Source organism: Crotalus tigris, unplaced genomic scaffold, assembly GCF_016545835.1.
Source record: "Crotalus tigris isolate CLP2741 ecotype Arizona unplaced genomic scaffold, ASM1654583v1 scf7180000018590.67127310178:1205815, whole genome shotgun sequence".
NCBI classification, from domain to species: domain Eukaryota; kingdom Metazoa; phylum Chordata; class Lepidosauria; order Squamata; family Viperidae; genus Crotalus; species Crotalus tigris.
In genome coordinates, this window is record NW_024097092.1 from 863,531 (window position 1) to 889,032 (window position 25,502).

Here is a 25,502-nt window from a genome sequence, read left to right on the forward strand (position 1 = left end):
GGGTTACTGGGAACCCCTTAAAACCTTGAACCATAGGGCTTGGGCCCCAAGTCCTGTCTAGAACGCCTGCAACCATTTTCTCTTAATAAAGGATGCCTGTTGGAAGGAATATTCCAAGAGTTCTGTCTTCTTAAGATGCAAAGTGGGGTGGGTCCTTACACAATCTCAGACAAGTGACTGTCTAGCCTCTTCTTAAAAATTTCCAGTGATGGAGCGCCCACGATTTCTGGAGGCAAGCTATTCCACTGGTTGATTGTCCTCACTGTCAGGAAGTTTCTCCTTAATTCCAGGTTGCTTCTCTCTTTGATCAGTTTCCAACCATTGTTTCTTGTCCTGCCCTCTGGTGCTTTGGTGAATAACGTGACCCCCCTCTTCTTTGGGGCAGCCCCTCAGATACTGGAACACTGCTATCATGTGTCTCCTATTTCTTCTTTTCTTTAGACTAGCCAAACCCAAATCCTGCAGCCATTCTTTTTAGTTTCCAGGCCTTGGATGATCTTAGTTGCTCTTCTCTGGATTTTTTTCCAAGCTCTTAACATCTTTTTTGTGATATGGTGACTAAAATTGGTTGCACTATTCCAGGTTTGGTCTCACTAGGGTTTTCTAAAGCGGTACTAATACTTAGTGTGATCTTGTATACAGTGACCTTGGTGCCAGCGTGGAGATGGTGTCACTGGCACAGCCACCATGCCCCTCATGGAGATCTGTAACCAGTGGAGAGGAGTGCCAAAGTCCCATCACAGAGAAGAGTGAACATCTGGCGGGATTGCCCTGGTGATCAATCATTGAAAAGCCCACTCTGCTGACAATGGAAGCATGAATGGAGGCCATCTCTAGACTCCATAGGATGTGGTTGCAGTGAAGAAGATGCCCTAAGCTTCTTCTTGAGCCCTAGAGATTGACTGCCCCATATTCCGATGGTCCCCTTTGTGGTGTTGTAAAACTCCTTCCTCTTAAAAAGTCCTTTGATCTTCTCAACCAATCATTTTCATTGCATCCTTCTGAACAGATTCCAGTGACAGCTTTTATAGGCAGCGAGCTGTGCACACTAGCAAACTGTCCAGATTGTAAAGGTCTTCTTAGGAAGAAGTCATCCAGGACAGCTTCAACTCTCAACAGCGTTGAGGTCCAGGGACTTCAGAGTCAAGGCTAGCAAAGTTGACGGTTTGAAGCATAGCCTAGTGATTTTCGCTGACCCAAACCACGCAACATCCCACTGAAAAGCTCCATGGTGCATGCAGAAGTAAGTCTCTTCTCTCTTCTACTTCCCCTCCCCTTTTCTCTCTCCCCATCTCCTTCTTTTCTCTCCCTCCGGTTCTCTCTCCCTCTTCTCTTTTCTTCTCTTCTCTCCCTCCCATTCTCCTTTCCTCTTCTCCTCTCCCTCCTTCCTATTCTCTTCTCCCTTCCCTCCCTTGCTCCTCTCCTCTCTTCTCCCTCCCTCCTATTCTCCTCTCCCTCCCTCCTATTCTCCTCCTCTCCCTTCCCTCCCTCACTCCTCTCCCTCACTCCTATTCTCCTCTCCCTTCACTCCTCTCCTCTCCTTTCTCTCCTCTCCATTCTCCTCTCCTTCCTCTCTCCCCCTCCTATTCTCCTCTTCTCCCTTCCCTCCCTCACTCCTCTCCTTCCTCTCCATTCCTCTCCTCTCCTCTCCATTCCCCCTCTTCTCCTATCCTCTCCCTCCCTCCTATTCTCCTCCTCTCCCTTCCCTCCCTCACTCCTCTCCTTCCTCTCCTCTCCCTCCCTCCTATTCTCCTCTCCCTTCACTCCTCTCCTCTCCTTTCTCTCTCTCCCTCCTATTCTACTCCCTTCCCTCCCTCGCTCCTCTCCTCTCCTTCCTCTCCATTCCTCTCCTCTCCCCCTCCTCTTCTCCTATTCTCTCCCTCCCTCCTATTCTCCTCCTCTCCCTTCCCTCCCTGCTCTTCTCCTCTCCTTCCTTTCTCTTCTCTCCTCTCCTTCCTCTCCCCTCCCCTCTCCATTTCTCTCCTCTCCTCACTTTGGGGGAAGAGACCAGATTGAAATGTTGAGCATGCTCTTCTAAATTCCCTTGGAACAAACTGTCAGATGGAGCTTAAGCCATCTACAAACCCAACTCTGTGTGGGGAATCGTGTCTGTCCCCACCATGATGCTATCATGGAGACACAGCCGCTGTATCCTTCATGCAAGAGGTGAGAACACTGTTAGATGGGACTGCGCCAACCCCCCCCCCCCAAAAAAACCCTGATAGACTTTCCTCTCCTGGGAATGAAGAGATATTTCCGCAAACTGCAGAATAACGGTGAGACTTGATAATGAAATTGAGCTGTTCCAACTACAAAGGATTCTATCTCTTAAGGGGGGGAAAAATGAATTATGTTCTTTGGTGAACCAGGAGAATCAACTTAGAAGCAGCAGCAAAAAAGAGAGATAGCATTCTCACTAAGTGCAGAGAGGATCACACCATTATTTTAAATATTTCACTTTGCCCTGGGTTGCAGGAGGCTGTACGGAGGATGGAAACAAGTGTCCACCATATAATGAAACACGCTAACACCAAGAGAGTTGGAATAAGGCTTCCTGAAATGGCATTTTCTTTAGTGTAATGCTTTTTTTTTTCCCCACTGGGAGATTGGAACAAGTCTACGATAGCACAGAGTTGGCACCATTGAAGCCGGGAAGAAAAGAAGAAGTCCAAGTAACAGTTCAGGATTAGAACTCACTACCATCAAAATGCACGAAGCCATCAGAACTCAGACCCAAGGAAATTACAAATCGGAAGGAAGGAGGAGAGGGAGGGAGGGAAGGAAGGTGATGGATGGATGGATGAATGGGAGGGAGGGAGGGAGGGAGGGAAGGAGGGAGGGAGGAAGAAGTGTGATGGGAGGGAAGAACAAGGGAGAAAGGAAGGAAGGTGATGGATGGATGAGAGGGAGGTAGGGAAGGAGGAAGGAATGTGATGGGAGGAAGGGAGGGAGGGAGGAAGGTGATGGATGGATAGATGGATGGATGGATGAGAGGGAGGGAGGAAGAAAGGAAGGAATGTGATGGGAGGGAAGGAGGGAGGGAGAAAGGAAGGAAGGTGATGGATAGATAGATGGATGGATGAGAGGGAGGGAGGAAGGAGGAAGGAATGTGATGGGAGGGAAGGAGGGAGGGAGGAAGGAAGGAAGGTGATGGATGGATGGATGAATGGGAGGGAGGGAGGGAAGAAGGGAGGAAGGAAGGAAGGTGATGGATGGATAGATGGGAGGGAGGGAAGGAGGGAGGAAGGAAGGAATGTGATGGGAGGGAAGGAGGGAGGGAGAAAGGAAGGAAGATGATGGATGGATGGATGGATGAGAGGGAGGGAGGGAGGGAAGGAGGAAGGAAGGTGATGGGAGGGAGGGAGGGAGGGAAGGAGGGAGGAAGGAAGGAATGTGAAGGAGGGAGGGAGAAAGGAAGGAATGTGATAGGAGGGAGGGAGGGAGGGAGGGAGGAAGGAAGGAAGGAAGGAAGGAAGGAAGGAAGGAAGGAAGGAAGGAAGGAAGGAAGGAAGGAAGGAGGGACCAGCCAAGCTATTCCCTGCACGTAGTGGCTTCTAAACAAAATATTCACCCAGCCTGGCTCAAATGTTCAAAAATGCAATTTCCCACCTGTGGCCAAAGCCCGCACAGCACTCGCCATCTGTTTCCTTGGCACAGGTTAAATCGGCTCCTGCTTTTCATTCTGAGATTTGCCCTTGGTGGGAACACCGGGCACCAACCTGGCCACAGAGAAAGCTCAGATCCTCCTAATTGGCCTCTTCTAAGCTCGGCGGCCAGCAGGGTCTCCAGGAAGGAGGAGGAGAGAAGGGGGAAGGCAGCTAAGAGGCCTATTTCATAGGTTAGAAAGGGTGGCCAAGTTGTTGGGTTTTTTTCATCGCTTTCCTTCTTTTCTTTTCCAGATTAAGAATAGAAGGCTCTCCCCTTCTGATGGGCCCCTCCTGTCTTCACCACTCAGCACGAAGAGGCCCCCCTCCCTCCCTTGGACCCTCACTCAACGGTGGCCTCTAAGGTAGCCAGAACAGCGCTCACACAAACACACCAACACACAAGAAGGGCATGTCATACGTGTGCCACATCCACTCACCTTACTGCTGAGTAAGCAGTAACCAGAAAAGAGTTATGCAAAACAGGAACCACTTCCCCCCACCCACCCCCGGGACAAGAAGGCTGATAGATAGATAGGTAGGTAGGTAGATAGATAGATGAATGGATGGATGGATAGGTAGGTAGGTAGATAGGTGGACGGGTGGGTGGGTGGGTGGATGGATAGATAGGTGGGTGGGTGGGTAGGTAGGTAGGTAGATAGATAGATAGATAGATAGATAGATAGATAGATAGATAGATAGATAGATAGATAGGAATGGATGGATAGATAGATAGATATAGATAGGGATGGATGGATACATACATAGATAGATAGGTAGGTAGATAGGTTAGTAGACAGACAGATAGATAGATAGATAGATAGATAGATAGATAGATAGATAGATAGATAGATAGATAGACAGAGATAGGATAAATACATAATAGATGATAGAAATGATGATGATAGATAGATAGATAGATAGATAGATAGATAGATAGATAGATAGAAGCACGAAGCCGAGAAGCACGAAGCCAAAAACACCAGCCTGAAGATGACGAATGAGACTTCGTTAAAACGTCACCAAGACACTTCCAATTTGACGCGGGAGAAAACCCGAATAACCAAAGACCTACACAGATAGATAGATAGATAGATGGATAGATGGGGATGGATGGATACATACGTAGGTAGGTAGGTAGATAGATAGATAGGCAGACTAATTCAGTATTATTGAAAACAGCAACAGAGTGGAAGAAAAGGATGGATAGGCATATTGGGGGGGTGGGGGTGGGGACACACTCTTATGTGAAGGACAAGAGATAGGATGGGGTCAATGAATTCAATGGATGAGAGAATGTTGCAGATTGGCAAACCTCGAACTGGTGACTTTGGGAACAGATGCGCCAATTAAAAATTTGCACCCTCACTCAACTAGGGTGTCCAAGTTGGCCAAAACGGCACTCGCACAAACACACAAGAAGGAGATGGCAACAGGCTTGCAAATCTCTTAAAAGTTCTCCCTCCCTGAATATCCCACAGTATCCACACAACTACACAGGAGCGAAGAGACACTTAAAAAAAAAAAGTGTTTCTTTTTATCCTTCACACATTAAGTGACAATTTATTCACCCAGCAACACAATTCTCAGTTTCAACAGGTCTCTTTTATTACTATTAGCAATGGGAAGCTTAAATGAGACCTTATTAAATTCTTTCTGAAATTTGCATCGAATCGGTTAGGAAACAAGAGAAGGAGGTGTTCGCTCTAATATCTAATGCCTTCTTGGAAATAATACTGGATGGATCTGTCCTTCAGCCAGACAGATGAAAGAATGTTTCCTCTGAGGAAGTCAAGATTTGCAAAACGGATATGAAAACAATGCATCATTTCTGCAAAAAAAAGTAAAATAAAAAAGATCTGACCCCTTTTTCATCTCTCCAAAGAGTTTTCCAATCAATTAACCGATCCGGATAATCTATTAAACACTGCAGGTCTTAATTATCACCATCAATTCACAGTTCTGCAAACAGGGCTGGCGGTATTTTAATTTTAATTTTTCTTTTTGCTTTCACTTCTAATGAGGTGACCGTTAGGACTCTATACTACATCATCCCCGGCAACACTTTCCATCTTTCGCAAAGGGCACGGATGTAAATCCGAACTGTTGCATGGACCATATATGTAGGCAAGAAGATTTAATTTATTTATTAAGAGAAATTTATAGAGCTACCCAATGAGTGAGCTCCTCCCTAAGTTGGCTTTACAAACAATCTGCACCGATTAGAACGGGCCAGGTTTATGGGCCACAGAGATTGTCCTTGGAAAGACGTGTGGAAAATGCCTGATGTTCTTTCCTGACCATAATAATAGTCCATGCTGAGGATATTCCGTGTGCAGAAGCCACCACATGCTGACTCATAATGGCCTCCTACGGTATTTCTGATGCCTTGCATCCAATATCTTTTACCTGGTGCCTTTCAATGAATAACAGGGTTGGGAGGGAAGGAGGAGGAGGAGGAGGAGGAGGAGGAGGAGGAGGAGGAGGAGAAGAAGAAGAAGAAGAAGAAGGAGAAGAAGAAGGAGAAGGAGAAGGAGAAGGAGAAGGAGAAGGAGAAGGAGAAGAAGAAGAAGAAGAAAAAGAAGAAGAAGAAGAAGGAGAAGAAGAAGAATTGGAAGGGACCTTGGAGGTCATCTAGTCCAACCCCCTGCTCAGGCAGGAAACCTTATACCATTTCAGACAAATGGGTGTCCAGTCTCTCACAACTGGTTCACAACCTGTTCCACTGGTTAATTGTTCTAACTGTCTAGAAATTTCTCCTTAGTTTTAGGTTGCTTCTCTCTTTGTTCAGTTTCCACCCATTGCTTCTTGTCCTGCTTTGGAGAATAGCTTGACTGCCTCTTCTTTGGGGCAGCCCTTCAGATATTGGGAGTCCTTCTCTTCATTATACTAGACATACCCAATTCCAGCAACCATTCTTTATATGTTTTAGTCTCCAGTCCCCTAATCATCTTTGCTGCTCTTCTCTGTACTCTTTCTAGAGTCTCAACATCTTTTCTACATCGTGGTGACCAAAACTGGATGCCGTTTTCCAAGTGTGACCTTACCAAGGTCTTCTAGCCCAACGCCTTGCTCAGGCAAAAAAACCCCTTATACCATTTGTGACAAATGGTTGTCCAATCTCTTCTTAAAAATCTCCAATGGAGCAACACTTAACTTCTTCTCCTGGTGAACAATAGTCAGGGTTTTCTGCCAGTGCTGAAATGCTTTGGGCCAACTCTGGCAGAGCAAGAGGCCAAGCCAACTTTAGATCTTTAGACACCAAGCTTCAGATGTACGTCTTGTTCCGTCAGGTGTGATGGGCACACCCAAACTTGAGTCTTCAGGAGATAAAGGTTGCCACCACATTAGTTTGCTGTTTATGGAATGACCCCTCCTAGGTCTATATCTGATTTCCTGCTGACCATCTATCTCGGTGTCCACTGTTCTGAGGTGGCTTTTTCTAGGGGTGATCCAAGTAGATCTTCACAATGGGAAGAGACTCCAGACTGATGGGCTTGTTTCATGCACCTTGGGGGGGGGTCTCCTGCTTTTGATGGCGTATGTGGGGGTGTGGGGAACAGGTGCTCATAACCACCTACAGATATCAATATGGACATCATCATGGATCCTTTGTCAACAGAGAGCTTCAACTTGCCTCCAGGTGTTGTGGGCCCTCCAACACCGGAGGTTTTTAAGAAGAGACTGGACAACCCTTTGTCTCTCAGGTTTCATGCCTGAGGAGGGGGTTGGACTAGATGACCTCCAAGGTCCCTTCCAACTCTGTTAGTCTATTATTCTGAGATCGGGCCAGGTTGGGGTGGACCTCCCAAGTTTCATCTCCTTAGATGTCATTGTGTCTTAAAACACCCAAAGAACCTCTCCCTTCCCTCTGATGGTTTTGCATCACACTTACGGCACTCGGTTTGTATTTTCTATCACAACGACAAACGCACCCGAGTCACACAGAGAGTGCCGGAAAACAGAGAGAGAGGAAGTCAACTTGAATGCCAAATACATTTTGCATCCTCTCCGCTCAAGTCTACTTCGTTCTTCTCTTCTCAACTGCTATGTTCACAACTTAAATTAATATTTCACAGCTGGTGTGAAACTCCCTTTCAGGGCTAATGCCACAACACTTAATTCTTTCTTTTATAACTAGGTTTATAGCAGTGGTTCTCAACCTGTGGGTCGGGACCCCATTTGGGGTCGAACGACCATTTCACGGGGGTCGCCAAACAACGCAGTCCGCCATTTTTCCCCCTTTTCCTTAGCTGTGCTACTCCCTTTTATTCTATTGGCTTTTGAAAGCCAATAGAATAGACTCTCTTGAATAGAGTCTAATTCTATTGGCTTTCAAAAGCCAATAGGAATTGTCCAGGCTGTCTCTGCCCTGCTGAGCCCGCCAAAAGTCCCATTCTGCAAACGGTGCTGCAAGTTGTCTGCAGTGAAGGCGAGCTGTCTGGAAGTTTCCACCCCTCCCTGCTGAGCAACTACTAAAAATGTAAGTAAAAGAGGGCCAGGGGTGGGAGGTGGGAGGCCGGCGGGCGCAGGGAGGGTTGCTGGCACGCGTGGGGCCCAGCGGGTGCTTTACCTCCCTTGGGCTGGGCCAACTGGTGGCCCAGCCAGTGGTCGCCATGTGCCGTCTCTGCTGCTTGCCAGCTACGCCTCGGCCGGCGCAGGGGGCGGCACCACGCATGCGCGGCGTTCCCGGGCAGGGAAAGTCCTCGACTTACGACCGGTTGGGTAGTCCTCGACTTATGACCGGTTGGGTAGTCCTTGACTTACGACCGGTTGGGGGTCGCAGCATTAAAAAGGTTGAGAACTACTGGTTTATAGCCTTTAATGCTCCCTTGACTCTCAACTTTGCGTTGACAGTGAGGACTTAAGAACTTTGAAGTTTGACTTGCCTTGGCTGCATCCAATTTTGAGGGTTCAACTCCCAACACTCCATTTCCCCCGCCCCAAAGGAGTCTAGAGGGGTTGGTGGCCTGGAGTGGGAGGGGGGAAGGGATAATTTTGTGCGTGTGTGTGGGTGAACACATACGTGTGCGTTTGTGAGCACTCATAAACACTTGTTGCTCGCGCGAGTGGGACCCCGAGTGTGCATAACGCTCAGGCGAGTGGGGGCAAAAAGCACTTGCGACGACGCACAAGTGGGGTTGCAAACACCCTCAACACACGGGCGAGCGGGGTCGCCAACACCCATGATGACGCTCGTATGAGTGGGGTCACAAACACCCATGACGCTTGCGCGAATTGGGCTCTGGGTGCGTGCACACACACATGTGCATACCAGCCAGCCCATTGATCTCACTTGAATTTGTGAGATCTCTTTTCCATCTGAAAAAGGGCTTTTGTTTGGAGAAATTAAACAGGGGCCATTTCAACAGCTCCTATTCCAAAGACTTGATGGCTTTTATATTCCTGTTTCTCATTCTGGTCCATGGTGCATTCTGCGGCTGTTATTGCCGTATATATATCTTTATCATCTATCCAGAACGCTTCTGTCAACGGGCAGATTAAAGAAATGTTGAATAAACGTCTAATTTGGCCCGAACCTTTTGCACTCCAGCATTAGGGGCGTTCAAATCAGCTGAAACCTCCTTTGAATTCACACAATTGCTCCAATTTTGCCATTTTGATCGGAAGGCGGGTGGGGTTGAGTTATTTCCAGATTGAAGCATCTTGAAAATATTTCCATTTTTGAAGAAATGACCTTGCACACAGTGTCAGCAAGAATACGACTGCATTCTATATATATATATATATATAAAGAGAAAGGGAGAGATTGCTAGGGGCAAAAAGATAAGATACAGAACAACAATTTCCCCCCCTCCCCATTTTTTTCAAGGTTGGCCAAAGAAATCACAGGGCATGAGTTAAGGCTGAATGGCAATCAAATACTCAGACAGGTTTTCAATTCCCTCCACAACCCGAAAATTTAATGGGTTTGCAGATAAGGCTCCTTCTGACTTCATTCAGGTGATCCAGAACTAAACTGTGTTGACACCGATTGTTAATAGACACAGGACAATTTACGTGTGTGTTCTGGGGTGTGTCGGCCAGATAATTCCACCGTATGTTAAAGGGAGGCAAACATTCTAACAGAAAGGACAGAATGTAGAATAGAATAGAATAGAATAGAATAGAATAGAATAGAATAGAATAGAATAGAATAGAATAGAATAGAATAGAATAGAAAATAGAAAAAGAATAGAATAGAATAGAGTAGAGTAGAGTAGAGTAGAGTAGAGTAGAGTAGAGTAGAATAGAATATAAAATAGAATAGAGAATATAATAGAATATAAAATAGAATAGAGAATAGAGAATAGAATAGAATAGAATATAAAATAGAATAGAATAGAACAGAACAGAACAGAATAGAATATAAAATAGAATAGAACAGAACAGAATAGAATATAAAATAGAATAGAATAGAACAGAACACAATGGAATGGAATGGAATAGAACAGAACAGAACAGAATAGAACAGAACAGAATAAATATGGAATCGAATGGAATAGAAAGGAAAGGAATGGAACGGAACAGAATAGAATATAGAAAAAGTAGAATATAGAAAAGTAACCCAGTTCTTTTCCTGGGGGTGCAAATATAACTGAGTTTATTAATTCTTACTTTCTAGCAAGGATGCATAGAAAAAGAGAAAGTTGATGCTTTTGGGAGGATGGGAATCCTTTCTGCACAAGACTCAATTTATTCCCTCCGTACACGTTTTATTTTCCTTTCAAGACGACTGAAGATAAAAACATATTAAATCTGACTCTAATGGTGCTCAAACCACATTGAAGAAGCAAACCCACAACACAAAGTTCATTTAACTATAATCCACTAAGTTGGATTTTCATTATGGCCTAAGTTGGTAGTCCTCGACTTATTTAACGACTCATTTAACGACTGGTTAAAGTTACGACAGCACCGAAAGAAGTGACTTAAAAGCAACCCTTGCCGTTAACCTTTTGCAGTATCCAAATCATCAAAATTTGGATGCTGGTCAGTCCTTAACAGAGATTGTGTCACCTCAGGGTCCCATGATCCCCATTTGTGACCTTCCTGGCTGGCTTCTCACATGGCCAAGTCGATGGGGGAAGCTGGGTTCGCTTAACAACCGCATGATTCGCTTAACAACGGCAGTGACCACAGCAAAAAGGGTTATACAATAAGGTGCCAGTCGCTTAGCCGCTTTGCTTAAGTGAGGGAAGTCCCAGTTCCAACGGTGGGGCTAAGCCAAAGACCTCCTGTATAGATATTTAGATTCGTTTTTTATTTATTTATTTATTTATGAGACTTATATACCGCTTTTAAGTGCAAGCACTCTCTAAGCCAGTGGTTCTCAACCTTTCTAATGCCGCGACCCCATAATACAGTTCCTCATGTTGTGGTGACCCCCAACCACTTATATATACATCACCGGGTGCCAGGGGCGTGGCCAAAGAAAAGGGGGGGGAAATGGCGGATAGCCTTGTTTGGCGACCCCCGTGAAATGGTCGTTCGACCCCAAATGGGGTCCCGACTCACAGGTTGAGAACCACTGCTCTAAGCGGTGTACACCAGTAAGCAATGTATATATATATTGACATTGCCCCCAACAATCTGGGTCCTCATTTTACCTACCCCGGAAGGATGGAAGGCTGAGTCCACCTTGAGCCGGTGAGATTTGAACCGCTGACCTGCTGAACACAGTCAGCTAAAGTGGCCTGCAGTACTGCACTCTTAACTGTTGCGCCACCTCGGCTCTTAGATCTTTTACATAGATCGTTTCCAGTAGGGTCTTGATTCTCTTTCCTGCACTAAACTGGTGAGCTGGGAAGCGGACTGTAAAACTGAGAAGTGTGCAACGTGCAAAGGATAATGGGATTGCCACTCGACAGGCTACCTCTGGGAGCTGACAGTTGCTTCAAAACGCCAACCCAGCGAAATTTATTCTCCAACCCCACTTGTCATAGAGGGACCCTGAGGGACAGTTCACTCTAGAAAGAGATGTTCCCAACAGCCTCAAAGAACATTCAATGGTGTTTCGTTCAGGCTGGTGCCTTCTGGGTTACAGTTACAGAAGGAGTAGAAAGTGGTGGATCTCTAGAGGTTCTTCAGCACCAGCTGAGGTCCATAGGAAACAGTGTCTGGAGATTCCTTCCTTCCTTCCTTCCTTCCTTCCTTCCTTCCTTCCTTCCTTCCTTCCTTCCTTCCTTCCTTCCTTCCTTCCTTCCTTCCTTCCTCCCTCCCTCCCTCCGTCCCAGTTGTTAGAATGCAGCATTGCAGGCTGACTCTGCCCACTGCCAGCAGTTCGATCCTGACCGGCTCAAGGTTGACTCGGCCTTCCATCCTTCTGAGGTCGGTAAAATGAAAACCCAGATTGTTGGGGGCAAATATTCTGACTCTATCAACTGCTTAGAGAGGGCTGTAAAGCATTGTGAAGCGGTATGTAAGTCTAAGGGCTATTGCTATTCTTCTTCCTTTCCTTTCCTTTCCTTTCCATCCATGGTATGCAATGGTTAAAATGCAGTATTGAAGGCTGACTCTGCCCACAGCCAGCAGTTCGATCCTGACCGGCTCAAGGTTGACTTGGCCTTCCATCCTTCTGAGGTCCGGAAAATGAGGAACCAGATTGTTGGGGGGCCAACAGACTGACTCTCTGTAAACCACTCAAGGGAGGGCTGTAAAAGCACTGTGAAGCAGGATATAAGTCTAAGGGCTATTGCTATTGTTCTTCCTTTCCTCCTTCCTTCCTTCCTTCCTTCCTTCCTTCCTTCCTTCCTTCCTTCTTTCCTTCCTTCCTTCCTTCCTTCCTTCCTTCCTTCCTTCCTTCCTTCCATGGTATGCAATGGTTAAAATGCAGCATTGAAGGCTGACTCTGCCCACAGCCAGCAGTTCGATCCTGATTGGCTCAAGGTTGACTCAGCCTTCCATCCTTCCGAGGTCGGTCAAACGAGGACCCAGATTGTTTGGGGGGGGGGGGCAACAGGCTGACTCTCTGTAAACCGCTCAAGGGAGGGCTGTAAAAGCACTGTGAAGCGGGATATAAGTCTAAGGGCTCTTGCTCTCGCTGTTGGGAGCCAGGAGTCCTCGCACTGGGTGGAGGACCTCTGGCCAACCGTGGGCCTCTTGAGAAGACAAAACAACTCACCCGATACCAGACGATTTCTCTCATTCTGCCGTCGGTCTTGAAGTTACATTTCAGGGTCACGGCGTCACCCACCACCACGGGCGGAAGAGGATCAATACTGACCGTGAGGTAGCCTAAAGCAGGGAGAAGAAACAGGAGGTCAGTTATGAAGCATTTTCTGACGGGTTTCCTGGATCGGAGGACCTTGAGGTGGAGAAGATTGCCAGAACAGCAGAGGGGATGTTTTTGATCACCAAGAGCTGAGTGAAAATGGACATTTCATGTTGTGTTAAATGGGGTGGGGAAAAAAGGGAGTAAAAATTGATTCGGTTGAGTCCTATATTTTTATTTATTATTAATTCTGAACGCTCAGCCGCAAATCCTAAGTGCTGTAAAGCATTAAAAAGCACACACACACACACACACATACACACATTTTGAGCTTTCTTTTCAGAATGTCCCGACTCTTTACAAATAAGGTTGTCATCCTCTTTTCTTAATTTCGCTTGCAGATTATTTTAAATTGCTTTTATCGCTGTCCTTTCGTGTTAGTGCCTGGCATGCTATGATTTGATTTGGGTTTATTTTTTATTTTATTTTTTATCACTGAGGATTAGAATTAGCAGTGCATTTCTGTTATTGGATTAGCAAACTGGCTCTTTTGTTATTTTATTCATCCGCGAGCATTTTATCTGTTGGCGGATGTTTTCTTTCTTCGCTGTCCCATTAACTGCCGTGAGTCTGCACGGATTTTGGTGGTAAACAAAATAGAATATATCAATCAATAAATTACAAAACTATCGGACTTTAACTCATCCAGATATCCAGAACCAACAGACTCTGATTTGGGTTTTGTGTGTGTGTGTGTGTGTGTAAAATCAAAATCAACAACAAAAGATTAAAAAGTTTAGGTCGTATGAGCAAGAATTTGTTTAGTCACCACTCAAAGTTACAAGGGGACTGAAAAAAGTGACTTATGATCATTTTTCACCGTTACGACCGTTGCAGCATCTCCAGGGTCACATGATTAAAATTCAAACGTTCAGCAATTGACTCATATTTATGACGGTGGTGCAGAGTCCTGGCGGGACCACGTGATCCCCTTTTGCGACCATCTGACGAGCAAAGTCAATAGGGGATCCAGATTCACTGAACAACCGGTTTACTAACATATCCACTGTAGTGATTCTCTTAATGACTGGAGCAAGAAAGGTCGTAAAATGGGGGCAAAAATCATGTAACAAAAGTCTCACTTAGCAACAGAAACTCAACTGTGGTCGTATATCAAGATTCTGGAATTTCTCCAAGCAAACTGGTGGTTGAGTTTGCAATACAACACAGGCAGTCCTCAACTTACAATCGTCCATTTAGCGACCGTCCAACGCTGCAACGGTGCTGAAAAAAGTCACTCACGACCAGTCCTCGTACTTACAACAGTTGCAGCATCCCCATGGTCAAGCGATCAAAACCTGGATGCTTGGCAACTGGCGTGTATTAAAGACGGTTGCAGGATCCCCACGGTCACGGGATCCCCCTTTGCCACCAGGCTGGATTCTGACAAGCAAAGTCACTGGGGAATCCGGATCTGCTTAATGACCACACGATTCACTTTAACGACTGCAGTGACTTGCTTAGCCACTGTGGCGAGAGCGGTCGTAAAATCAGGCACGCTTCCACTCCCCAACCAGCCTTGCTTAGCAATGGAAATTGTGGTTGCATGTCGAAACCCGCAATGCACGGTTTCTTCCACCGTGTTTTGTTAACCAGGTCACAATCCCGGTGTTTACACACAACAGGCTAAACCGCAAACCCCAATTCTCAAGCCGAGCTGACCCCCTGCAGACTAAACTGAGGCCAAACCGGAGGCTTAATTTAGGATGTGGACTAGTTCCTTTACAAATCCTTTTTCTTGCAAAATGAACGCAGCTTTAATACACCTGTTTAGACAGGCCTCATTCATGCAAGAAAAGATTCAGGAAAAGCCAATTTTTTTTAGGACTGTTTTTACCCCGATTCCCTTATCCACAGCTTCCCCACTGATTTCTCCCCAGTCCTAACCTTGCTACAACCTGGCCCACTGTCTGCCTCACAAAAATCCCCATCCTTCACACCTGTTGAAATTACTCTGCAGAGCTCCCAGGTGAGGCAGTTCAGAAGGGGTGGAACCAGGATGGGAGGCAACAGGATTTTAAAAATGTAAGCCCTGTGGACAAAAAAATTGCAGAAACCCCCCAAGTTGCCAGGGTGACTTCTGACAGCTGTCGAAAGACACCTTGAGGAGAGTGAATTATGGATTAGGGACGGCCTAATCGTCTTTTCTCCGGTTCCCCTTGGCCTACTCAGCAAGGGGGGGGGAATATAGTGGGGGGTTGGCTCTTGGTGGAGATGAGGACTCTTGCAATGAAAAAAATGGGGCAGCATGTGCAAAGCAAAAACCTTCTTAAGAATAGAATAGAATAGAACAGAATAGAATAAAGAGGGATGGAATGGAATGGAATGGAATAGAATAGAATAGAATAGAATAGAATAGAATAGAATAGAATAGAATAGAATAGAATAGAATAGAGAGAGATGGAATGGAATGGAATAGAATAAACAGAGCTGGAAGGGACCTTGGAGATCATCTAGTCTCCCACCCCCTGCTCAGGCAGGAGACCCTATACCAGTGGTGGCGAACCTACAGCATGGGTGCCAGAGGTGGCACTCGGAGCCCTCTATGTAGGCACACGTGCCATTGCCCCAGCCTTGCCTCCCCCTGCGACCCCCTCCTCACGAGCAGCCCCCCTGGAGGATTCGCCCCCGAGCGTGGCCCATGCGGAGCAGCGCAGCCAAGGACATGGCAATCAGGCAGCATAGACAAGACTCTGCCTTCACTCCCCATTGCACACAGTTGATGCTGTGGGGCGCGGGTAGAGGGTGTGGCCACCATGGCGCTGCTGTGCTGCCTGGGCGATCTGTGGCGGGCCCTGGAGGCGGTGAGTGGCCCTGCGGGAGGCAGGGTGGGGGCGGGGCAGGGGGTGGAGTTTTTGGGCACTCGGTCTCTAAAAGGTTCGCTATCCCTGCCCTATACCATTTCAGATCACTTTTTTTATGCACAAACACCTAGGAATGGAGGGAAGGACTACCTGCGACACAGGAAAAAAAACCAGGTCTCTGAGAAATTCATTGTTTCCAAGACATAACAGGATATTTATTTCAGTGATGAACTTGCACCCATGGATTAAAAAAACAGAGAAGCAGCATCCTTGGCCTTCAAGGTCTTCTGAATTTCTGATGCTAATGCACCTGGGTGAGCACACACAGACACAAACACACCACAAGGAAAGACTGTACAGCCATACTGATGATATCCCTCCTCCTTTTTTTTCTGAGCCACAACAAAATGTTTAAACTGAGATCTTTGGTGAAGTTTGGAAGCTCAAATAGCGGTCAAGAAATAAAAATGATGGAGGAACAGAAATGTGTGGGTTTATATCAATACATGTATCTCTCTTTCCTTTCTCTTTCAGCAGAAAACCATTGTAAGGCCACGCCTGGAATACTGTGTCCGGTTTTGCATCACCACGTGACAAAAAAGATGTTGAGGCTTTGGAAAAAGTGCAGAGAAGAGCAACTAAAATGATTAAAGGCCTGGAGACTAAAACATATGAAGAACGGCTGCAGGAATTGGGCATGGCTAGTCTAGAGAAAAGAAGGATTGGGGTGATATGAGAGCAGTATTCCAGTATTTCAGGGGCTGCCACAAAGAGGAGGGGGTCAACTGATTTTCCAAAGCACTAGAAGGCAAGACAAGAAACAATGGATGGAAAATAAACAAGGAGAGAAGCAACCTGGAATTAAGGAGAAACTTCCTAACAGTGAGGACAATTAACCAGTGGAACAGCTTGCCACCAGAAGTTGTGACAGCTCCATCACTGGAGTCTTTCAAGAAGAGACTGGATAGCCATTTGTCCAAAATGGCATAGGGTCTCCTGCTTGAGCAGGGGGCTGGACTAGAAGACCTCCAAGGTCCCTTCCAGCTCTATCCTATTCTACTATCAAAGCCGAACAGCGACAATGGGAAGGCTGGTTCTCTTGAATCGTAAAATTCAATCATCAGGCCTTAACCTGAATAAGTGCAGGAGAGAACAGGCAATGGGGGGCTCCAGTTGATGGAAAAAAAGGATAGGGAATGCAAAATCTGGGAGGAATTTTTGAAGAATTACTTAAGTCAAAGCTGATCCTAAGCAGAGAATGCCTTGTAAGATGTAGACGTCAAACTTCCTTGGAGATGGAAAGGAATGAATTATCTCCTTGAATTTTCACCAGATGTTAAATTGCTCTGAATTTCCATTTTCAAAATACCATAGATTCCTGAGGAAGGAAAAGCATCCGGTTGGTGGACAGTGCATTGGTCTAACCCAGGGGTAGGCAACCTTGGCTCTTTTATGATGCGTGGACTTCAACTCCCAGAATTCCTGAAGTCCACGAGTCATAAAAGAGCCAAGGTTGCCTACCCCTGGTCTAACCTATCCCATTTCCACAGTAGATCCTAGAGCAGGGGTCTCCAAACTTGGCAACTTTAAGACTTGTGGACTTCAAGTCCCAGAATTCCCCAGCCAGCAGGTCAAATCAGCAAGCTGGGGAATTCTGGGAGTTGAAGTCCACAAGTTGCCATCTTTGGAGGCCCCTGTCCTAGAGGGAGAAAGAGGACCTGGTTGCACGTCTCCGGGGCCACGCAAAAGCAGAAATTTGCCGGAGAACAGAAAGCACAGCCCAAATTTTTCCATTACCGTTCTCAGCATGGACCAGGCCCTCTCAGACCCAAATCTCTCTCCTCGCCCCTTTGAAAACTAAATTGCACCTCTTGTCTCCGTTATCCATGATGGAGCTGAACAGGGCTTTATTTGCACGCCATCTCTCTTCACATACAATTTTATCTCCGCGCTGAAGGAAATAACGCTGCAGCATATCACAGAGAGATGTAAATAACGTCTTAATGGAACTGTCATGCAGAGAGGGGATAACGGAGACACAATCGCACACTGCAGAGAAGGAAGGGGCAGAATTAGGAAAGAGGGTACTGCAAAAAAAGAGGGGCGTGCTGGCAAGACCCCCTGAAGATCCTTCCTCTCCAAGAGGCTCACCTGCGTTCATCAAGGAGGGAAAATCACGGACACCGTTATTAAAATAACCATCTTCCTAGAATGCAACTGATGGATAGGATAGGATAGGATAGGATATGTGGAATGTGGAATGGAAAGGAATGAACGGAATAGAATAGAATAGAATAGAATAGAATAGAATAGAATAGAACAGAACAGAACAGAACAGAATATGGAATGGAATGGAATGGAAAGGAATGAACGGAATAGAATAGAATAGAATAGAATAGAATAGAATAGAATAGAGAAAGAATAGAATAGAATAGAATAGAATAGAATATGGAATGGAATGGAATGGAATACAACAGAATAGAATAGAAGGGAAGGGAAGGGAAGGGAAGGGAAGAGAAGGAGAACAGAAGAGAAGAGCGTTGGAAGGGACCTTGTAGGCCATCTAATCCAAGCTGGAGACCCTACACCATTTCTGACAGATGGCAGTATGTTCTTCAATGCAATCATCTTTTTTGTAAAAACGGCTTTCTCCGTGTCTGCCTAAATAAAGCACCTCAACCTTGAGATGATCAGAATCTGCCAAGGCCTGCTTGTAACACGCAGACACGATTTCTTCATGACTTCCTACAAAACTGGTGCAGGGAGAAGAGTTATTCCCAACAGAAGGCAAATCTTGATGGGGCAGAACAGAGGAAATAGAAATAAGGAAGCAATCGGGACAAGAAATCTGTTAAACCTCATCTGCAGCTATCCAGGTGACCACCAGATGGCAACAAAGAGTTCGAGTGACCATTATCTCTTTACTGCTGCCACCTACTGGCTATCTGCATGTTTAAATATATATTTCTTTTTTGGCTCTGAGCTAACGGGGATGTTTTGCAGGAGTCTCATGCGGAGACAATCCATGGTTCAACTCAAACCTAAACTAGGTTAGTTTTGAGAAACGGATTCCACAACTTCTTTTTTTCCACCCCAGAAATTTTCAGCCTTCCTTTACTGCCTTGGCATTTTGATGGAACTCCAGCTAATCAGGAATACAGGCCCACATAAAAACACTTGCAAGACACAACGTAAGCTGTCAGCTTTGATTAGTCGTCCGTGCTGTTACGAACAAATTAAAAACATCAAAGGTAAGAGCAACACTTCTTAATTAGAGACAGCAGGTAAAATCCGTCAGGATTGGGGACCGCAAAATAAATATTTTTATTCAGCCGTTCCTTAAAAGATTTTGCAAAATAAGGTTCTTCTTTTCCATCTAAGCCTTATCCACATGGAAACACTGCTGGTAAAAGACTTGCTTCCCTGAAATTGGAGGGGGAGAGTTTTATCTGGTACACGGATGCCAGCCCCAGAATGCCAACAGATCCTGTTCAGTGCGTCATACGAGCCATCATTCCCCAAGGAGAGAAACAGGCCTTCTATCCATAGCAAGATTCTCTTGCATATCCGCTCTCAATATAGCAATCCTCACTTTACAATGACTATTGGGACTGGCTACTGTCACTAAGCAACACCTTTAAATAAAACATCACATAACGGTAACAGCCTATTTCGGTTCTGCTGCAGTTGTTCAGCAAATCACCCGTGGCCATTAATCGTGGCATCACGTGACTCAGAAGCTGGTTGTGAAGAACACAAACGGCAATCTGGGATGGTAAATGTGTGCCCATTTTGCAATCCTATGACCACAGAGGATGCTGCAGTGGCTGTTAGTTCAAGGATTGGTTGTCAATCTCTCTTCGTAGTGCTGCTGAATGGTTGAACGGTTGCTGAATGAGGTAGTTGTTAAATGAGGACAACCTGCATCACGTTTCAAGTGCAGCCTGCACAATTATCACTCACTGAACCCAAGCATAGGATCGCTGATAAACTGCTATTTAAGCCGACCTATCAGGCAGAGATCCAAAATTTTTAATCACGGGAACCCAGTGCGAACTAATGCAAGCGATGGGTGTAATGGAAAATCCAGAACATGTATCTTGACTTCAAACATGCTCAGAAACGATAAACGTATCGTATTATTGTCAATTTCACCTTCTGATAATTTTTCCTTCAAATCCTGTCATCGGCACCAGCAGGCACGAAAAAAATAAAATAACCAGTCAAATCTGATCCTATTTCTGGGAGAATTTTTTTTTCTTCAACCAACTTGTGCCCCTCAACCCGTTGGAAAAATCAATCTCATCAGCTTAGTCTCAATTTCACACCTCTGCGCGGCGATGCTCGGAGAGAAACGTGGCTGCAAAAAGCATCTTTTCTTTCCTTCTGAATTCCCTTCACCCAAGATGACGCCAAAATGCCTGAGGGTACCGGAATAAATTATGTACCTAGCGCATTGGCAAAACAACCATTCTTTTCAAGATAAGCTGGCTCAAAAAGAAGGATTATTAGGAACAAAGGAACACTCGTCGGCTTCCATGCTGCCTTTCTCTAAGTTGTTATTACAGTTTTATCTCGGTTTCTCCTTCTTTATGTGTGTCCTAACCAGTACGGGAGCTTCTAAACATCTGTGTGGATAAATGGCAGACAAATGCTCCAGCCGATTTAAAAAATCCAAAATGCACACGAAGATCCGAGAAAAGTCAGCCATGGGAGAAGAAAACTCTAACCCGTTATTGGGATTCCAGTTTATCTTTATCTTGAATGATGGGACATTAAGTGGGTGTCGGTTCTTCATAACCACATAAATTGGACCTTCTTCTCCAGGATGATCTGTCCTCAATATTTCAGATCTCCAGTGAGGCCTCCATCACCATGTTAAACCTTTTCCTTCTCTTTCCTTCCACTTTTCCCAACGTTGACTTCACTTCATGTTGATTGGTTGACTAGATCCCATAAGTTGGTGTCAGTTCTTAAACCCATATAGACGGACTTTTTTCTTCAGGATGATCTGTGCCCAACCTGGTTCTTCAGATCTTCCAATGGTGCACTAATGTCTGAACCATCTCCATCTTGTCCTCGTCTTCTCTTTCCTTCCACCTTTCCCAATGTTGACTTCTCCAGAGAGCTGCCTTTTCATGTTGATTGGTTGACTAGATCCCATCAAGTTGATGTCAGCTCTTAAACCCACACAGATGGACCTTCCTCTCCAGGATAATCTGCCCTCAACTTAGTCCTCCAGGTCTTCCATTACTACTCTGATGTCTTCTCCATTTTGATGCTGGTTATCCTCTCCTCTTCTTTCCTTCCACTTTTCCCAGTGTTGACTTCTCCAGAGAACTGCCTCTCCACGTCAGTTGATTGTCTAGATCCCATCAAGTTGGTGTCAACTTGTAAACACATATGGATGATCTTCTTCTCCAGGATGATCTGCCCCCAACCTGGTCCTTCAGGTCTTCCGACAGTGCCCCATCACTCTGAGTCTTCTCCATCTTGATGCTGGCTGTCCTCCTTCCTTTCACTTTTCCCAGCATGACCAACTTCTCCAGAGAGTTGCATCTTCATGTTGACGAGTTGATTAAATGCCGTCCAGTTGGTGTCGGCCCTTAGTGACCACATAGATGGAGCTTCTAATGGATGGCCTCTCCTAAACATGGTCTTTCACTGCATCCATCACCACCCTAACTGACCTTGACCACCCTAACCTTGATCCTGGTTGTCCTTATCTTTTTTTTTCCAGCTTTCCTTTATTTTTAACTATCTATTTATGTATTTACTTAGTCCTAGGGTTAAGGGAGCAGAAGTTATCATGACAGACTTGCTGGCAAATTCCGGCTAATTAAATATGACAGAAACCCGAGAGAAACCTGTTAAAGCTTCGCGAAAGCCTTGCTAAGCAAGGGAAATGAACAACTGCGATGCCTTTTAACCAATTTTGCAAGCTGACTGATCCATGATTGACTGGACCACAAAACTACTGAGGAAGGATCGTACGAAAACCTTTAGAAAAGTTTGTGATTAAAAATCACAAAAATCAGGCGTAGGTTTGGCTGTGCTTTTATTCATCTTACTGTTGACAGAGGAGAATACTCTCCGCGTTGAAATGTGGGGTGCTTGGTGGCTTTTTTCTGACAAGACGTTTCATGACCCAGCTAGGTAACATCATCATTGCTAGAAGGGGGGGAGGAGGAGGAGGAGGAGGAAGAGGAGGAGGAGGAGGAGAAGGAGGAGGAGAATGACGACGACAACTGTGGGGTCTCTGGTACTCTCTGAACTTGGTTGGTTTTCTGCAGACATTTCATGATCCAACTAGGTAGCATCATCAGTGCTAGAAGGGAGAAGGGTCTGCGGGGGGGAGGAGGAGGAGGAGGAGGAGGAGGAGGAGGAGGAAACTGCTCAGCTGAGTCCCTTCTGCAGCCCCATGGAAAGATTTGAGAATTTTGTTAGGTGACATCTGATAATCAAGAAGGGGCTCAAAAGCTCCCCCTCCCAAGAATTGGGGTCTACACCAAGCTCAGACGACCAGCCCAAAGAAATCGCATGCTCTCATATTGCCTGTGCTAGAAGAGAAGGGGGTTTACAGAGAGAAGGAGGATGACGACTGTGGGGTCCTTGGTGTTCTCTGAGCTTGGGGGCTTTCTTGAAGACGTTTCATGACCCAACTAGGTAACATCATCAATACAAGGTCGTGAAATGTCTCCAAGAAAACCACCACGCCCAGGGAGCATCACGCACCCACAATCTCATCACCCTTTTCCCTACTACCTATCACATTCTGAATATACAGTATAAATCTGAAATCTGCCATTTATTCCCAGGTTACTGGTTTCAATACGCTGCAGTATAGCTAGTAAAAAAAAAAAAAAATCACGCCCAGCTATAGTAATTGTAAAAATATCTGTTTTGCACCTTAGAGAGAAGAGAGACACAGATAACACGCACACCACGCCACACCGAAAAGAGAGCGATCGCTTGTTCACACCCAGATTTGCAGCTAACCTTCCCTCTCCCGAGCCTCAACTATCTTTTGCTTTTGTTTTTAATCTGCTGCTGATAATGTGAAAGAAATAAAATGAAATGAAGGGAGTCTGTTCTGTACGGCAACACAGAGATCTGAAATGAAACGTTTGAATAGATGGAGCCTTATCTGAAGACTTTGCAAAAAGGATCAAACACCGCTGATGGATGTGATTTTTTTTTTTAAAAAAAAAGAACATTTTTTTTTTAAAAGTGGAATCGGATTAATTGGAAGGCTTCATTTGCACTGCAGATGGAGTCGCAGGTGAACTGCAGAGATATGAGGAAATCCCAGCCAATCTGCCAAATTTGATGTAATAATTGTAATAGGAGAAAGAACAAAACTTTATCTTTCTCACTCAAAAGCTTCCTCTCCACTTGACTGCAATGCTAAGGAGCATTTGGGCAAAGTTCAGAAAAGGTCAATCAGATCCCCAAGTAGGCCTGAAATAATAATAATAATAAAGTTGGAAGGGACCTTGGAGGTCATCTAGTCCAACCCCCTGCTCAGGCAGGAAACCCTACACCATTTTGGACAAATGGCTGTCCAGTCTCTTCTTAAAAACTTCCAGTGTTGGGGCATTCACCACTTCTGGAGGCAGGTTGTTCCACTGGTTAATTGTTCTCACTATCAGGAAATTCCTCCTTAGTTCTAGGTTGCTTCTCTCCTTGATGAGTTTCCATCCGTTGCTTCCTGTCCTGCCTTCAGGCGCCTTGGAAAATAGCTTGACTCCCTCTTCTTTGGGGCAGCCCCTGAGATATTGGAACACTGCTATCATGTCCCCCCTCATCCTTCTCTTCCTTAAACTAGACCTACCCAATTCCAGCAGCCTTTCCTTATATGCTTTGGCCTCCAGTCCCCTGATCATCTTTGTTGCTCTTCTCTGTACTCTTTCTAGAGTCTCAGCATCTTTTTTACATCATGGTGACCAAAACTGGGAGTGTGAAAAAAGTAGCTTCGGAAAGCATGCTTGGTATGCTCAGAAAACATAACAGAATAACAGAGTTGGAAGGGACCTTAGAGGTCATCTAGTCCAACCCCCTGCTCAGGCAGGAAACCCTACACCATTTCAGACAAATGGCTGTCTAATCTCTTCTTAAAAACCTCCAGTGTTGGAGCACTCACTGCTTCTGGAGGCAAGCCATTCCGCTGATTAATTGTTCTAACTGTCAGGAAGTTTCTCCTTAGTTCTAGGTTGCTTCTCTCCTTGATTAGTTTCCATTCGTTGCTTCTTGTCCTGCCTTCAGGTGCTTTATCCTGGTGTGGTTTTCTGCAACAACAGCAGGCAAGGAGGGTGTCGTAACTTTTGGCTTGCTGGTGGGTTGGAAGAAGCTGGGCAAACAACAAATATTTCCATTTTTAGCAGCCATTCGGATGCGTGGCTGATGGCCACCCTCCAAATGTTTTACTACAACTCCCATTGTTTTGCACCGTATTCTTAGCAGCTGGAGGGATGTATTGATTCTTCCCTCCTCTTGCAACAAATCCATTTAGGGCTCCCTCGACACTTTTGCTCAATTTTCCATCCTTAAATCCAATCCATCGCATTGGCAAATTGCAGGCAGGAATCCTTTTCCTGCCTGTCTTTCCTCTGATCTATGCATTTGCAGACATGTTTTCTATTCTACATTTCCAATTCAGTATCTTTTTTTTCCCCTCCCTGATTTATGGACCGAGTTCACACTTCCTCTTCCATCAAGGCCAGGGACTTCGGAAAGCATTAACCCTGATTTTAAGGGCTGGGGTGAATTTGTGCTTTATTGGATGGTGCAAAGAGAAAATAAAATAAAGCTGGGTTATTTGGAGAAAATGGGTGGTAGGGATTTGACTGCCATCAGCGCTTCCTTTAGGAAAATTATGGTGAGGACTCTCCCGGACGTTTCCCCAGATACCTCTTCAGAGGTCAGCTCAGGGGAGGATGAACCATATCAGGAGGGGAGTAGGTCAGTGGCTCCGATCAGCCCTCTGAGAGGGATTTGGCCAAAGCGCAGCTGCAGCAGGACAGCCCTGAGGCTTCAGGTGGGGAAAGCATGTGGAGGAACTGCCTTTTGCACCTGATCCAAGAACTCGTAGGGCAGAGAAAAAGGCAGGAGCAGAGGAGGTCAGCCAGATTACTCGTGAGGAGGAAGCCTCACCCTTCTCAATGGGCTGCACCAGAACCTGGCTATTTAGCACAGCAGAGGGAGGCGATGCTGGAAACTATGTGTTTGTTTTCTTGCTGTGTGTTCTTGCCTTGAACTTTGGATCATGTCTGTTCAGATGTTTCCTTTGCCTGTGGATTTGCCGTTGTCTTGGAACTTGCCTTCGCCTAGAGGACTGGACTGACCTTTGCCTTGAGAACTAATGTTGGCTTCATTTGAGTAGCCTCTGGAACTCAGTGGGCTTGAGCTGGTACCAGCACAGGGAATTGCTGGGGAACACAAATTCATCTCAGAAGTCTTAATAAAGACTCCTCACGCCCGTGGTGTTTACGTGAGTGGGACAGCACAATTATCCTCTTGCATACGATGTGATTTCTGTCTTTATTTTGCAAAGCCATCACCCAAAGTTAGCACGCAGAGCAAAAGGTTCCTTGCTATCCAAAGAAATGAATGCTTTTCCTGCAGATCTTTTGCAAAACAATTTTTTTAAAAAAACATTTACCCTAAGCTGCTTTCTTCCTGCTGTTGCACGTTGCTTTTCTCCTTTTTTGGTTTCGATTTTCTTTCCAGGACAATGTATATATTTTTTTCTAATCTCTCCAGCTGCTGATAGTTATCTAG

At 45.6% G+C, this 25,502-nt stretch overlaps 1 protein-coding gene across 4 annotated transcripts in view; it reads right to left on the reverse strand.

Annotated features, from left to right (window-relative positions):
• IGSF21 (immunoglobin superfamily member 21) overlaps nt 1–25,502 on the reverse strand; it is a 252,342-nt gene that overhangs the window by 77,844 nt on the left and 148,996 nt on the right. For all 4 annotated transcript variants that reach the window (XM_039355070.1, XM_039355069.1, XM_039355071.1 and 1 more), the window contains one exon: nt 12,769–12,881. In XM_039355070.1, the coding sequence (XP_039211004.1) occupies nt 12,769–12,792 (24 nt within the window). In that variant the 5' untranslated portion in view covers nt 12,793–12,881. The remainder of the gene's footprint in view (nt 1–12,768; nt 12,882–25,502) is intronic.